At 52.8% G+C, this 15339-nt stretch overlaps 1 protein-coding gene and 1 long non-coding RNA gene across 5 annotated transcripts; one reads left to right on the forward strand and one right to left on the reverse strand.

The window, feature by feature from the left end:
• Positions 1-383: 383 nt before the first annotated feature.
• Positions 384-7711, reverse strand: LOC103348132 (uncharacterized). The gene is made up of 3 exons (XR_007918734.2): positions 7582-7711; positions 2120-2208; positions 384-501 (listed from the first exon to the last, which is right to left on the reverse strand). It is a non-coding gene; the product is annotated as an uncharacterized lncRNA (long non-coding RNA).
• Positions 7712-9538: 1827 nt separating this feature from the next.
• Positions 9539-14902, forward strand: MYC (MYC proto-oncogene, bHLH transcription factor). 4 transcript variants are annotated; one of them, XM_017340986.3, is made up of 3 exons: positions 9539-10357; positions 12053-12826; positions 13831-14902. In XM_017340986.3, exons 2-3 carry the CDS (start codon positions 12067-12069, stop codon positions 14385-14387), a joined length of 1317 nt encoding a protein of 438 aa, XP_017196475.1. In that variant the 5' UTR covers positions 9539-10357; positions 12053-12066; the 3' UTR covers positions 14388-14902.
• Positions 14903-15339: the final 437 nt, after the last annotated feature.

Consider the following 15339-nt stretch of genomic DNA (forward strand, 5'->3'; position numbering starts at 1 on the left):
GCAGGAATGGAAGGAAATTGCGCCTGCAATTATCCACTAAGGCTTCACCAGAGAGGCAGATGGCATTCCTTGCATAAATTATTATTTATCTGTGGAATTCCCCTCTGCCTATTACCAAATCAACCCTTTTAAAAAATTCTTTGTTGGGCCTGTGAAGTCCCCTGGCCGGTTTCCAACGTCTGCTCCCTCCCCCATATCCCACCCTGCAGAGCTGCTGCTAGGCTGCAGATTCCAGTGTGGCCCACAGGCAGCAGGCTAGGCACACTGAAGGCACAGCAGGTGCAAGCGCGTTTGGACGACGGGCACAGCAGGAGTCTACGGTGCGCCGGCGGCCACGTAGTTCTGAGGCACAAAATGATAAGCAGAGTCGCCAGCTCAGCATTGCCCTCTGTAACGTGCATCCGCCACCAGATACCCACCAAGGAGCAGGGCGTCGACCTCACAACACATCCCCTCATGGAATCCTTGAGTAAGGACTGAAGTAGGTAATAACATTCCAAGCTGAAAAAAAATAAACACCACAAGTCAAGAGCACTGTAGATCCTCATGAGAACAAAGCAGCTGCCATTCTTGACAGCGTGAATTCTCCTTTCATTTTCAGGACAATGCTCAGGGTGGTTGAGTTGATGCCATTTTCTCCAGATAGGGAAACTAAGGCTTAATTTAGTACCGTGATTTCTCCAAGCCTCCTCCTTGGGTCAAGGGCAGTGCCATAATTTGAACTTGGGCTTAGACGGGCTCATAGGACTGCTACTGGATTGCCCGCCTGTGTGATTTCCCCCTTGCACCACCATCACTTCTGTCCTTGTCCCCTCACATGAAATTTTCCAGAAGAGAGAGAGAACATGTGCTTTAGCAAACTCTTTAGGGATAGGACTTGTCCATTTATCTGTATCTATCTGTCCTTGAACCCTTGGCATCACACACCTGGAATGGGTACAATGAGAAGTTCAGTCCTCTATCTTGACTCACTCTGAGTTTCTCAGAGGATGCTTGACCTGGTCATTAGCAGCAACAGCATCTGGCACCAGGTTAAACGAGGTCCAAGGTCATATTTGGCCCAGGCTATGGAAGCAAAAGGATTCAGGTGCCAATCCTAGTCCACTCATTGTGAGCTGCAGCAAGTGCCTCTCACACCTCAATTTCTCCCATCTGTAAAATGTAATATTAATCTACACCTCCTAGGATTACCCTGGAGATGTAAGGAAATGATGTAGTAAGGCTTTCTAATGTTTTCAAACCACCAAGATTCATTCTACATCATGACCAAGTTCATACACCTACACATGGGAGGCAGGGGGCCAGCATTAAAAAAACACTTCATCAGCAAAGTAGTTTGGTATTATCTATGCTAGTCCATTGGGTGAAAATGCTGATTACAAACTATTGAATTGATTTCATGATCCACTAATGAGTCATCACTTTTCATCTGAGAACCCCAGCAGTATCAGCTTCTCCTGGCCTGGTTCCTATCCCCATGTTTGCTTGCCTCCCTTCCTTCTTCAGATCCAATAGTTTTTTTCTCTGGGTAGGACTCGAGGTCCAGAACAAAATGACCTGCAGGGGGTGCTGTCTGAAGTTGTTGTTGAAATGTTTGGTTTTTTTATCTCATTGTATCTGCTTCTGGTTGAGTGAACTCAGTTCTACACCTCTGGACCTGGCCTCCGTATTCATCCCCTTTTTCTCAACTATCTCAAGGCCTCACTTGTCATTCAGGACACCCAATGGGAGAACTGAAGCACAGAGTTCTCAGATCTTCTCTCTCTGAATTAAAATGGGGCTGGGCTGGGTAAGGGTCTATGCTTGGAAGCTCCCTCTAATATCAGTCATTCACTAAACATTTACTAAGGATCTCCATGGCAAGCACCATGCTAAAAATATAGAAACCACACATTCTGTGAATGGTACTTGGGGTTGTATGCTGTGGAGAGCAGCATGGGAATATGAATAAAATACAATCCACTCCATCCCTCAGCTACTCCTGGTCAAGGAGTCAGACGTTAAAATCCAGAAAAGCAATAACCTGTCATGTTTCTTAGCACAAAAGGATGAGGGAACAGTTCAAACTCTCAAGGGAAGAGGAAAGCGTCAGGGAAAGTTCCCAAGGGAAGACACTGACCTGGATTGCTAAGACCTAGAAGCAGAGAATGCACCTTGCACTCTGGACGGAGGGATCTATAAAATGGCAGACATGTGGAACAGTAAGTCCTGCGGCAGTTGGAGACAGGAAGGGATGGATTAAGAATTAGTTACCAAACATTAGATAACCTGTGAGTGTAGGTCTCAATTTCTCACCTGTCCAATAGCAAGCATATATTAGTACACAATGTTTCATGCTTCCTGAAGTGACAGAGGACAGTAATTTCATGGAACTTACCGTGGAACACCATGAAATACTAACACATTAAACTTAAAATAGCGCAATACATTATTTTATTTTCTACTAAATCATGACACTTTTTTTTTTTTTGGACAGGCAGAGTGGACAGTGAGAGAGAGAGAGAAACAGAGAGAAAGGTCTTCCTTTTGCCGTTGGTTCACCCTCCAATGGCTGCCGCGGCCGGCGCACTGCGGCCAGCGCACCACACTGATCCGAAGGCAGGAGCCAGGTGCTTCTCCTGGTCTACCATGGGGTGCAGGGCCCAAGCACTTGGGTCGTCCTCCACTGCACTCCTGGGCCACAGCAGAGAGCTGGCCTGGAAGAGGGGCAACCAGGACAGAATCCAGCACCCCGACCGGAACTAGAACCCGGTGTGCCGGCACCGCAAGGCGGAGGATTAGCCTATTGATCCACGGCGCCGGCCAAATCAGGACGCTTTTTAACAATTTCTAACATCTACTGTGTGTAGGCCAGATACCAAGCTCTGCGTTACAGCATTACCTTCTGTAATTCTTATAACACTTTCAATAAGACAGATGCTATTATTATGGTGGCCCATTTTATAGATGAGAAAAGTGAGATTCAGGGAGGTCTTAGGACAGGGTTAATAATTGGCCGTGACAGACTGGGACCCCCAGCAAGTTAACTCACAGCCTCTTCTCACACACTAGATCCTCATATCCATGAGTAATTTAAGAAGTTTACCCACCAACTTCACTCTCTTACCTGGGGAAGTAAGCATGCATTCCTTCTCTCGGTAAGGATTAATTCAGCATTTACCATGAGCCAGACATGATTCTAGCCTGTGACATTTACAATCTCCAGGAGAAAGGAAAGGAAGCCCCCTTCCTGATAGCTACAAAAGGCCACAGTTGGTGCATTTTATTGAGGGAACCCCTTATCCACTCTGAGAACAAACGCTTATGCTTCTGGGCTTCCCAAACATCCTCTGGCTCCATATTTTTTGATTCTGTAAGACAATCAGGGGCTAGGGCAGTAAGGGGAGGGTCCACTTTCATTAGCTCTGTCTGGGAGGAAAGGCAGTGCTTGGATAAATCAACGAGAGGCAGTAAAGTTGGAGAACTGCTTGAACCAAGGCGCTGAGGTGGGAACGTGCCTGTCACTCAGAGAGACTGTAAATAGACCTGTTTGGCTGAAGTGCAGAGTTGGTGGGAAATAGGGAAAGATAAGGTGGAGACCAGATGCACGAGGGCTTGGAATTCCAGGCTCATGAGGTAGAGCCTTGCTTTTGGCCATTGGGAGCCACTGAAGAATTTTAAATGAAGAGGAAAATCGTGTGCCAGGTTAAATGGAGTAGGGAAGACCAGGACTTACTTTCTGAAAAATGATTCTGGGAGCTACACATAGTGGGTAAAGGAGAAAAGATAGGCATCATGGGTATCAGAAGAACAAGCCGAGCACAGAGGAACAACACCAGGAGAGCATGCACTCCCCGCAGGGACTCCCAGCCTACACTGTTGGCACGTGGTGTCCAACAATCTCTGTTGTGAGGCTGATTCGTGCATCGTAGGACCACAGACTGCATCAGTGGCCTCCACTCAGGGATGCTGCTAGTAAACTTCCATCCCTTTGTGACAACCCAAAATGTCTCTAGACATCACCAGGTATTCCCTGGGAGCAAAATGGCCTCTAGTTGAGAACCACTGATTCACAGAAATCAGAGAATGATCACTTCCAGAGGCCTGACAGCAAGCAGCTAAGTCAGCCAGAGAACCTAGAAGGCAGCCAGTGGCTTTGGTGACTGAAGGTTGCTGGATACCTTCAGGAAAGATCTTTTTATCACAAAGCCCATCAAAAGGGATTGTGGAGGGAATGGATCATTTTAAAATGAGAACAATGAAGAGTGAACTGCTCTCACAAAGTCTAGCTTAGAAAACAGTCAGAAACTGTTGTTTGAGATTTCCAAGGGTCTGTAAAAGGAACAAAATCCTTTTCCGCTGGCTTCCAAATGCAGATCGAAGATTCAGAAGCAGGCGTTTCACCCCATGGGTCTCCGAGGTCCCCTCTACCTCGGACCCAGCATGAATCCATCCTGGGGACAGATGCTGCCCAAAAGGACCATGGCAAAGACAGGCCAGGGAGCCAAAGTGTGGAAACGTCTACAAGTGCTTGGGTTTGGCACTTACGGAACAATAAACCAACCCTTTGAAGAGGTTAAACAAAGGAACCATTTGTCTACAGAGTAAGGCAGGATTACAGAGAAGGACGAAGAAATAAAAAGAGAACGCCAAACTGGCAATGCAGCTGAGCTTTGCTGGGTCCAGCCTGGGACCCTCTGCCAGGATCAGAGGTCTAGAAACCAGTGGGTAAAAAAACAACCCAAGGTACTCAATGCAACACAGGAAGTACAGGCTCTTGGGTTTTAAATTAAAAAACCATTGACTAATTTTTTTTCCTCTTCAGTTACTTTAACTCATACAATCTGTTAGAAGCAAGGGGGGAAAAGGACATCACTTACCAAAGACTACACATTTTTTTTCCCAAAACACACAAAGATTTTCTTCATTGTTTTTCTTTCTTTCCCCCTTGTTACTATCCTTATGAATTAATGAGACCAAATTGTATTTCTTTGTCTGTGGAAGGAGCTTGCCTGTGCTCTTATTGGGGTACAGGGTTGACATTAATATGCTTGTGAGCCTTTCTCTTCCTTTAATATTCCCTGGCTAGCTTGGTTTTTAATCTAACAGCCCTTCTTTCAAAATGATCTTTCTGCCTGAGACACGTATTTATCATTCTCTCCCCTCCACTCCCTCTTTGACGGGCCTCCTCTGACTTGAAGGGATTTTGAAATAACAGCCCAGCCATCCTGAGGGGCTTTCTGTCTCCCCACCCCCCCTAGTTGGAGCGAGCTGTTTGATCACCCCGTCCAGTTTCTTTCTCTATTAGGAACCACTCTTATCTGCAGAAGAGCCACTCAGTAGGAAACTTTTTTTTCAGAGCTACTCAAGGGAGACACTGGTGTTATTTTATACCAGTCACACAGTCTCCATCTCTCCTTGTGTGTCTCTGGAAAGAAAAGAGAAAGTTTCATCACGTGGGCCATTCTTTCTGCTTTGTTCTCTGTTTTACCCAAGTATAAAAAAGGCCTGACTACTCTTGGGAGAATACGCGGTTGTAGAATTGCACCACGTTCCCTTCCGCGAGGTGATCCTGGCAGACTGAGCACTTGGGAGCCTGCCCTGTGGAGGACGACAGAGCTGCCCTTCGGAGACCTGCTCTTCTTAGAAGCCCAACACGTTCCCAGCAGCATTTCTCTGCGCTGCCCCCCACCACCACCACCCCAAGAGGGCGATCCCTAGCCTCAGAGTGTCCCAGATCATCACACAGGGACATCGGCCAGAAGCCACCTCCTGCTGCCTTCCAAAAAGAGCACTGGAAGCAGTGAGACACAGGGTTTTCCTGAATGCATCTCCTTCACAGGGGTGGGAACCTTTAGTGCGCCAACGGCCATTCGGCTATCTGTGACATTGCTCACGGGCCACAGAAATTATCAACTTAAAAAGTAGCCTGCTATAGATTGACCAAATTCCAAGCCCCACCTGCGGTTGCCCTGTCAAGACCAGACCAATGATTTTGCAGGCCTTCTACCACTGAGGGCCGGGTGTTCCCTGTCCCTGCCTTAAAAGATAAATCTCCCTGTCAAATAAAAATAAATAAATAAACAAACCAACTCCAGGGGCCGGCTCTGTGGCACAGCGAGTTAAAGCCGAGGCCCGCAGTGCTGGGATCATATGGGCACTTGTTGGAGCTTTGGCTGCTCCACTTCCGATCCAGTGCTGTGCTAATGCACCCAGGAAACCAGAAGATGGCCCAAGTAGCTGGGTCTTTGCCAACCCAATGGGAGACCCAGAAGAAGCTCCTGGCTTGTGGCTTCACCTTGGCCCAGCCCTGGTTGTTGCAGCAATTTGGGGAGTGAACCACCAGATGGAAAATCGCTCAGTCTCCTCTTCTCTCTGTAACTCTGCCTCTCAAATAAGTAAATCTTTAAAAAAAAATAATAATAATCTGCAGTACTGACTCTGTGGAATCAGGATTAAATACTCTTATAATTTTCTCAGCCCTGTTTCTATTTCATTTATTTTCACAATGAACATGCGTCCTGTGGGCCATGGCAAATGATATTATTAGTTGTAACCTCCTAGATCATGTCTTCACCCAGTAAAGGCCTACTCCATGTCAAATGTGTCTCAAAAATTACTGCAAGAAAGACACTGAGGGCCCTTAACCTTGATGAGATCCGGCTTTGCCGCTGTGTGAGTTGAGGATAGTCCCTACCTTAAGTGGAGGCACAAAACTCCAAGCTGGTACCTGAAGGTAGCACCCCAGGCAATGTCACCTGCCTGGGGGACAGTGGGCTGAGTCCCGGACTCACAGGCCATTCGTCTGTCTGTGGTTTCCATGCCCCACACTGGGCTGGCACAATTTGGGAGGCAGACCTTAAAAATATGGCATATCTGCCATCTTCAGCAACTTCCAAAATTTCTGAGGTCAAGTTAGATCTACTACTACTACTATTATTATTATTGCTATTATTATTCTGAACTTACTGGGGGAGCAGGAGGCCCGGCAGAAGGCGAGGGGAGTTTGGTTTTGCTTCTTGATTTGTTGTTGTTGTTGTTGTTGTTGTTGGTTTGCGGCCTTGGGGCCTAAGGAGAGCGCTTACTTTGCCTGTAACCATTACTGCCACAGGGCCAGGCTCCCGGGACAGCACCCTACGCGGCACCTTCCAAGAACCACTTTCCACCGCAAGATTCCCGGGGGCACTTCTGGGCGCCTCTTTCACCCCAGAGAAATCTACTTTGAATTTTCACCCCCACTACACCTGCTCCTTAAATGCCCAGCTCATTAGCCCCGTCCGTTATGGCGCAGCCGTCTTTCTTGATATTAAATTCTTTTTTATATATATAAAAAAGAAAAAGGCCTTGAACACGTCATGCAGGGGAATCTCAAGTGCCCCCTTTCCCTCTCAGCTACCAAGTTTTAAACATCGAGAGTATCAGGAGGCAAAACCAAACGCCCCTCGCCTACCGCGGGGCCTCTTGCTCCCCCAACAACGTCAGCGTCGGTGGGGCTAGCAGAGCCGGCCGTCGGGAAGTGGCAGCTTTTCTCAGACGCGTGGGCCGCACAGCTGGGGGCGCGGCTTCCAGGTTTTGCTGGAAGGCTTGTTTTCGTGCGTGTACCTGTGGACTCTCGCACGTGTCCCATGAAGAGCGCTGCTTCCCCTCAGGACGAAGTTCACTTGCGAGGACAGCCGGGTTTAGCCTCCTCCGCCTCCCGTGCGGTGGAGTGCACGCTCCTGAAGCACTTTCCCTCCACTCGCTCGGCCTCCTCCCGGCCCGGCCCTCCGCGGTGGGCGCGAAAGGACCCCCACGGGGGGATGGGGGGTGGCTGGAGGCCTCGCGGCGCGGCGCGGGCTGCGGGCGCCCTGCCCCCACCGCCCCCGCCCGGGCAGGCGCCGGCCGGCAGAGGGCGCGCTGACTTCACGTTCGCGAAGCCGAGCGCGGGTGCCGCCCGGGGAGGGGGCGGGGAAGAGGCGCTCTGCAGGGAACCCAGCTGGGGACTGGCCGCTCCCCGCGTTTGCGGCAAAGGCCTGCAGGCTGCAGTCGGCTGCCAGCCTTAAAGCCGAATTGCGCAGTGAACCTCGGTAGGGAAAGTTACTACGCATTGAACGCCGAGCTGCAAACTCAATGGGAAATCACTTATCTTGAGTAGTGTGTGCACTATCCACGCACACACACCCCCAAGTTTCTTTTTATTTTCTTTTCTTTTTTTTTAGGGCCGGGGGAGGGTGGGAAAAGTTTAGTTAAAATGCTTTTTGTGTTGGGACCAGCGATGAGAAGACTGCTTTTGTTTTGCTGCCGTGGAATAATGCAAAATACCAAATACCAAGAGACATCGTGCATTGTCTACTAGCTGTAGATCCATTCACCGAGCGGACAAATCCGGTTTCGGGCCGAGTAGTAAGGCGGGTCGAAGTGTCCATGCACTGTGTAGACAGGCTTGCAGGTAACAGTAACACTTTAAGCACGGTATTCGAGAAAAAAAAAAATTCAAAGTCAGTGAACTAGGAAATGAATGCCGCCCATGAACCCAATTTTTAATTAGCTCGAGTCCCCACCCCGCCCCCAACAAAAGGGCACGGCACGGAAGTCATGCGTCCTCGTCTCAGCTTTGATCAGAATCGGTGCATTTTTCTGTGTGCACGATCACGACCCCAATAATGAAGAGGGGAGAGGATCCAGACTGGACGCAAACGTCCGGTGTGTCCGGGGAGGCAAGAGTTAACGGTTTTCTGCACCAGGGTCCCCGCAGCCGCCCCAGGCCGGGTCCCCAAGCTCAGCCCTTCCCCTGTGTAGGGCAGTCGGGTCCTGCCCCTCCCAAATTCTCCTGTCTAGCGCCTTTAATTTCTCCCCAACCCGGGAGCGCGACTCTGGTGCAAACCGGCGCCACGGGGCGCAAGGAGCACTCGTCTCCTCTAAAACCCTGCGAGGCGCGGGGGTGGGACCGGGGCGCAGCCCGGCGGAGAGCGCAGTCCGGGCCGGTGGCCCGCGGCGCGCACCCGCCAGCGCGCTCCTCCCGGACTCCACCTCCGGAACTCGCAGGAGGAGCCCGGGGATGAGCCCGACCTGGGGGGGTGGGGGGGCGAGCGCCTCCCGAGCGGGGGCCCTTGGAAGTCTCCGAGGGCGGGGCGGTGTGTGCTGCTTTGGCAGCAAACTGGGGACTCGTTCTGGGTGGAAAGTGCCCAATCCAGATAGCTGTGCACACGTAACGCATAATGCATTACACCCACCCAACAGACGCAGGGGGTGTTTATTCATTAGGCACTCTCCACGTAGACGTGGCACTGTGTTGCTGACTTGTTTTCGTAATTCCAGGCATCATTTTTCCTCCCGCACCTTTATCCTTTCAACCCATCTACACTACCACTCTCCACAGCCTAGCGCGCCCATAAATACCCCGTCTTGCCTCCTATCGCGCGCTACCGATTTTTCCAAACGTTGCTCTTTGCCCAGCCTAAGGGAGGCGCCTGGCGACCCGGGACGCACTCGGCGTGGCCGTGGGTACGAGATGTATTGGCCGTGGGGAGGGCAGCTGTTCCCCCGCGCTGATGTAAACACGCAGCACAGAAGCGCACTTGCTCAGACTGCGCCGCGCGAGCAGGGACAGGGTAGGCGTGCGGCAGGTTCGCCCCGCTCTCCGACTGTTTACATCCGAGGGCTGGAGCGCAGGCCGCCGGCCCCAGTCTCCTCCCCTTCCCTCGCTTCCCCACCAGCGCCCCTCCCGGGTTCCCAAAGCAGAGGGCGGAGGAGCTAGAAAAAAAAAAAAAAAAAAAAAAAGACTCCCTCCCTCGAATCCCCGCCCACCGGCCCTTTATAACGCGAGGGTCTGCGCGGCCGAGGACCCCCGAGTTGCGCTCCTCGCGGCGGCTCTGGCTGCCGCGCCCGGCCGCCGCCTGGTTCCCCTCCGGCCCGAAGGGCAGGGCTCCTCCGAGGCTTGGCGGGAAAAAGGAACGGAGGGGAGGGATCGTGCTGGCAATATAAAAGCCGGTTTTGGGGGCTTTATCTGACTCGCTGTAGTAATTCCAGCGAGAGGCAGAGGGAGCGAGCGGGCGGCCCGAGCCGAGGGAGCCGAGTAGAACCGCGCTCCGGCGCTCGAGCAAGGGAGATCCGGAGCCTCCGGGGGCTTCGCCTCCGGCCAGCGCCCCCACCCACCGCGCCGACCACCCGCCCGCGCCCCCGCAGACCTCGCCGAGTCGGCGGAACTTCGCCCACTGCGCCAGGCGGCCGCTTTGCACTGGAACTTACGGCACCGAGCGCGGACGCGGCGCTCCGGACGCGGCGCGGCTGTTCCGCCAGCGGGGGACCCTTCCCCTGTGCCGCCCCGGACCGCTCCTCTTGAGAGACGGTCCTCGCCGCTGTTCGGGCGCAGGATTCCCTTCGGGGCTTGGAACACCCGGTAAGCTCCTGGATCTGTCTTTTTTTTTTCCTCTTTTCGTCGCGGCTTTGACGCTGCGGCGAGTCGAGTGCCCAAATGGGGCTGCCTTTGCTCCCTTTCCCGTGCTGCTGACACTTTTCTCAGGATGATCGCGGCGGGTCGGGCTGGATCGGGGTGCGATGACTTGTCAAGGGGAAGGGGCCGGCAGAGGGACCAGGGGCGCGATCTGGAAACTCGCTTTCGGGAGCTTTGCCTGCGCGCGAGTGCTACTGACGCTTGGACATTCCTGCTTTATGACATTAATTGCTGTTTGGGGTTTTTTGGTGTGTTTTTTTTTTTTTCTTTCGGGGATGGAACGGGCGTCTCAGCTTGGAGGTGGGCAGAAAAAGCCCTGTGCATCCCGAGCTCCATGGAGTGTGGACTACAAATTGCCTGAGCGGGAGAGCCCCGCGGCCGCTGACTTTTCCCGGTCTCTGGGAGGACATTTAAATTTCGGCTTTGCGCATTTGTGACAGCCGGAGACAGACACTGCGGCGCGTCCCGCCCGCCGATCCCTGCGGCGATTCCAACTCGCCCCTTGCTCCTTTTAAGAAGTTGTTTTTTAAAAATATATATTTTAATAAAATGGAAAACCTTGATCTCTATTTAAAGTGTTACGACTTGATGTTGGGGCAGGCGCGGGGAAAGGAGAGGGAGGCCGGCGCAGGGATGTGTCCGATTTTCCTGGAATGGTTGACTCGGGCAACACCACGGCGAATCTCAGCATCCAGCCCTGGTGCCCCGCCACCGCCCGCGGGTGTCCCGCGCCCCTGAGATGCGGGGGGTGGGAGGCGTGGACGGCGCGGAGCCGGGCTCGGGGCTGCTCCGAAACAGCTGCTACCCACGGCGGGGAAGCGCAGACGCTGGGCTCCCGGCGCGGAGTCGCTGCGGGCTCTGTGGCGCAGTTGCGCCGCCGTGTTGAGGCTGGAAGGGAGGTGCCCCTGTTACGATGTGACACCCCCCCACCTTTTATTTATTGGGAGGGGGCTGTTAAAGCCCGCTGCTGAGCTCGCCACCCCTGCCGGCGAGAGACTAGAAGAAAAAGCCGGCAGAGGAAGGAAGGGGGGTGGGGATGGAGGCGGCGGCGAGGGGAGGTTGGGAGGGGCGGCGGCGGCGCCGGCCGGGCAGGAGCGCGTCGAGGGCGCGAGTGGGAGCGGGCGCGGCGGCGCGGAGGGGCCCGGAGAGGGAGGGGGCCGCGCGCCACCGCTCGCGCCGAGGCGCCTCTCGGCTTCTCCTTCAGGTGGCGCAAAACTTTGCGCCCTCGGTTTGGCAGCACATATTCCCTACCGCCGCCTCTTAAGGAAGCCAAAGCCGATTTCGATTTCTGGGCGGCTGCGGAGCCGACTCCCGGGCTGCACAACCCCGGGGGGCTCCCCCGGCGGGCGGGCGAGCGACTCGGCGGGCACCACGCAGCTGGCGTGCCGGGTGCGGGTCCGAGATCGTACGGGGTCGTCGAAGGTGCGGGGGAAAGGGGTGTCTTTTTTTTTTAATTATTATTTCTTTTCTCTTGGGTCCCCCTCTTCCTGGCCCCTTTGGGCAGGGAGTGGAGAGGGAGGCGGTGGAGCGCGCTGAAAGGGGAGTGGTCGGGGCTTGGCGGTGCGCGCTGCGCGGCGCTCCGGGTTTCGGGCTCCAGCGAGACCCTAACTCAAGGCTGCCCCCCCTTTGTGTGCCCCGCAGCAGGCTACGCGACGATGCCCCTCAACGTCAGCTTCGCCACCAACAGGAACTATGACCTGGACTACGACTCGGTGCAGCCCTATTTCTACTGCGATGAGGAGGAGAACTTCTACCAGCAGCAGCAGCAGAGCGAGCTGCAGCCGCCGGCGCCCAGCGAGGATATCTGGAAGAAATTCGAGCTGCTGCCCACCCCGCCCCTGTCCCCGAGCCGCCGCTCCGGCCTCTGCTCGCCCTCCTACGTTGCCGTCGCGTCCTTCTCCCCCAGGGGAGACGACGGCGGCGGCGGCGGCAGCTTCTCCACGGCTGACCAGCTGGAGATGGTCACCGAGCTGCTGGGCGGTGACATGGTGAACCAGAGCTTCATCTGCGACCCGGACGACGAGACCTTCATCAAGAACATCATCATCCAGGACTGCATGTGGAGCGGCTTCTCGGCCGCAGCCAAGCTTGTCTCGGAGAAGCTGGCCTCCTACCAGGCTGCGCGCAAGGACAGCGGCAGCCCGAGCCCCGCCCGCGGCCACGGCGGCTGCTCCACCTCCAGCCTGTACCTGCAGGACCTGAGCGCCGCCGCCTCCGAATGCATCGACCCCTCGGTGGTCTTCCCCTACCCACTGCACGACAGCAGCTCGCCCAAGCCCTGCGCCTCGCCCGACTCCAGCGCCTTCTCCCCGTCCTCGGACTCTCTGCTCTCCTCCAACGAGTCCTCTCCGCGGGCCAGCCCTGAGCCCCTGGTGCTCCATGAAGAGACACCGCCCACCACCAGCAGCGACTCTGGTAAGCCTGAGGCCACTCCAGGCCGATCCAGGAGGGGGCGGGGTGGATGGACGCCTGTCTGTTCTCACTGGCGGCTGATCAGTGGGGCACTTGAGCCCACTCTGCGTGCGTCTGTGCCGGTATTTGGAAGGAGAAATGGCGGAGCTGGGACGGTGGGGCGCTCATCAACCCCGGAACGCTGGACTTTTTTAGAGTACCCTTGGCGCTTAGACCGTCCCAGTTTGCCATCCCCCCCCCCACTTCTCTCCCACCCCTCAGGAATTTCATTTGGGTTTTTAAATCTCCTGGCTTATCCATCCACTCCCTCTTACCTCTTAAGCATTTTAATTGCCTGGGGGGTAGGGGTGGGGGGGGCGTGTGAATGAGGATAAGAAAGGATTGATCTCCAGGAGTGAATGAATTGCCTGCCTCCCTTCCTTAACTTCTGAGAAGTGGCTGAAATTGAGTGGACTCAAGGCAGCTACAAGAATGAGGGGAGGGAGGCCAGCCTGCTGCCTGAGGGCTGCAGCTAGTGAAAGTGCCTATTCTGAACACTTAGAAGCAAAGCCTTGCCAAAACTAGACTTTTTTGCTCTTTCACCCATCCCCCAGGACTTGTTGGCAAAGTTGTAAGATTTTTTTTTGCACTTCCAGTAAAATAGGGAGTTGCTAATATAGCACCTGAAGGTTCTTGGTAAAGTCCCTTAAAAATAGGAGGTGCTTGGGAACATGCTTGACTCTGGGTGTGTCCAAAGCCTCATTAAGTCTTAGGTAAGAATTGGCATCAATGTGATGTCCTGGCAAATTATAATTTTCTTGTCTGCACCACCACCCCAGCTGTCAATCTCCTCCCATTTAAATCTCACTTTGTAGGGGAGAAGAAACAGTGAGGCGTGTGCTTCTTTGGGGGTGCCGTTGTAACGTCCCAGTGCCTCCTGTTTGCATAGCATTCATTAAGCAAACAACGCAGTCATTGATTGTTGGGAAGCATTGCTAACCGGGTGATTTCTGTTTCTTTTCTTAAAGAGGAAGAACAAGAGGATGAGGAAGAAATCGATGTCGTTTCTGTGGAAAAGAGGCAGCCCTCCACCAAAAGGTCAGGGTCACCATCTGCAGGGGGCCACAGCAAACCTCCACACAGCCCGCTGGTCCTCAAAAGGTGCCACGTCTCCACCCATCAGCACAATTATGCCGCGCCCCCATCCACCAGGAAGGACTACCCAGCTGCCAAGCGGGCCAAGTTGGACAGTGGCCGAGTCCTGAAGCAGATCAGCAACAATCGCAGATGTGCCAGCCCCAGGTCCTCAGACACCGAGGAGAACGACAAGAGGCGGACACACAACGTCTTGGAACGCCAGAGGAGAAATGAGCTGAAAAGGAGCTTTTTTGCCCTGCGTGACCAGATCCCAGAGTTGGAAAACAATGAAAAGGCCCCCAAGGTAGTTATCCTTAAAAAAGCCACGGCGTACATCCTGGCCGTCCAAGCAGAGGAGCAAAAGCTCATTTCAGAGAAGGACTTGTTGCGGAAACGGCGAGAACAGTTGAAACACAAACTTGAACAGCTACGGAACTCTTGTGCATAAGTTGACCTATTGGAGGGAGGAACTGGACTGGCTCATGAATTCTCATTTGTTACTAAGGGAAATTAAGGAAACAGGTTCCTTCTGACAGAACTGCAGCAATCCATTACGTATGAACTTATTTCACATGCATGGTCAAGTGCAACCTCACAACCTTGGCTGGGTCTTGGGACTGTAAGGTTTAGCCATAAAGTAAACTGCCTCAAATGGGACTTTGGGCATAAAATAACTTTTTTTATGCTTGCCATCTTTTTTTTGTTTGTTTCTTTTAACAGATTTGTATTTAAGAATTGTTTTTAAAAAATTCTAAAGTTTACCCAACTTTCCTGTGTAAATATGGCCATTAAATGTAAATAACTTTAATAAAACGTTTATAGCAGTTATACAAGATTTCAAGCCATGTATTATAAACCATAATTTTTTATTTAAGTACATTTTCCTTTTTAAAGTTGATTTTTTTCTATTGTTTTTAGAAAAAATAAAATACCTGGCAAATATATCATTGAGCCAAATCTTAAGTTGTGAGTGTTTTTGTTTCTTTTCTCCCCTGCCCCGTCCCTTACCTGTTTACTTGCCATCAATCACAAGCTAACACAATTTGAACTTTAAGAGGATGTACTTACCAAGATAGGTATTCTAAGAAAGGCAAGGGTTGTTCTTTGTTGAAGTGGGTCTGGGGGCTTGAAGGTCTTTAAGTTCTCAGGGTTATAAGATGCTTCCTGGATCTGATGATAAGAGCCAGAGATATTAGTTAAGGAATGGGCAAAAGGCTGGTGAGGGTTAGAGGCAGGGGAAGAAGACCCAGGAGGTTAAAGATAGCAGTTAAGTATGCAGAGGGGTTGGGAGGAACGTGAAGGAACTCTGTTCAATCTGGTTAACTCCAGCCATTCATTCCCCTGCTGGACTCCAACCCAGGGGAAGGTAGCCACCATCTGCTGTTGGCTGCTGTTTGAGG

This window comes from Oryctolagus cuniculus, chromosome 6 (assembly GCF_964237555.1).
Source record: "Oryctolagus cuniculus chromosome 6, mOryCun1.1, whole genome shotgun sequence".
Lineage (NCBI taxonomy): Eukaryota > Metazoa > Chordata > Mammalia > Lagomorpha > Leporidae > Oryctolagus > Oryctolagus cuniculus.

Excerpts from the sequence above, each read along its gene's own strand:
- MYC (XM_017340986.3), top strand. The coding sequence starts at position 12,067 with ATGCCCCTCAACGTCAGCTTCGCCACCAACAGGAACTATGACCTGGAC. Across the intron at positions 12,827-13,830 it reads CACCACCAGCAGCGACTCTG|AGGAAGAACAAGAGGATGAG; the intron begins GTAAGCCTGAGG and ends CTTTTCTTAAAG.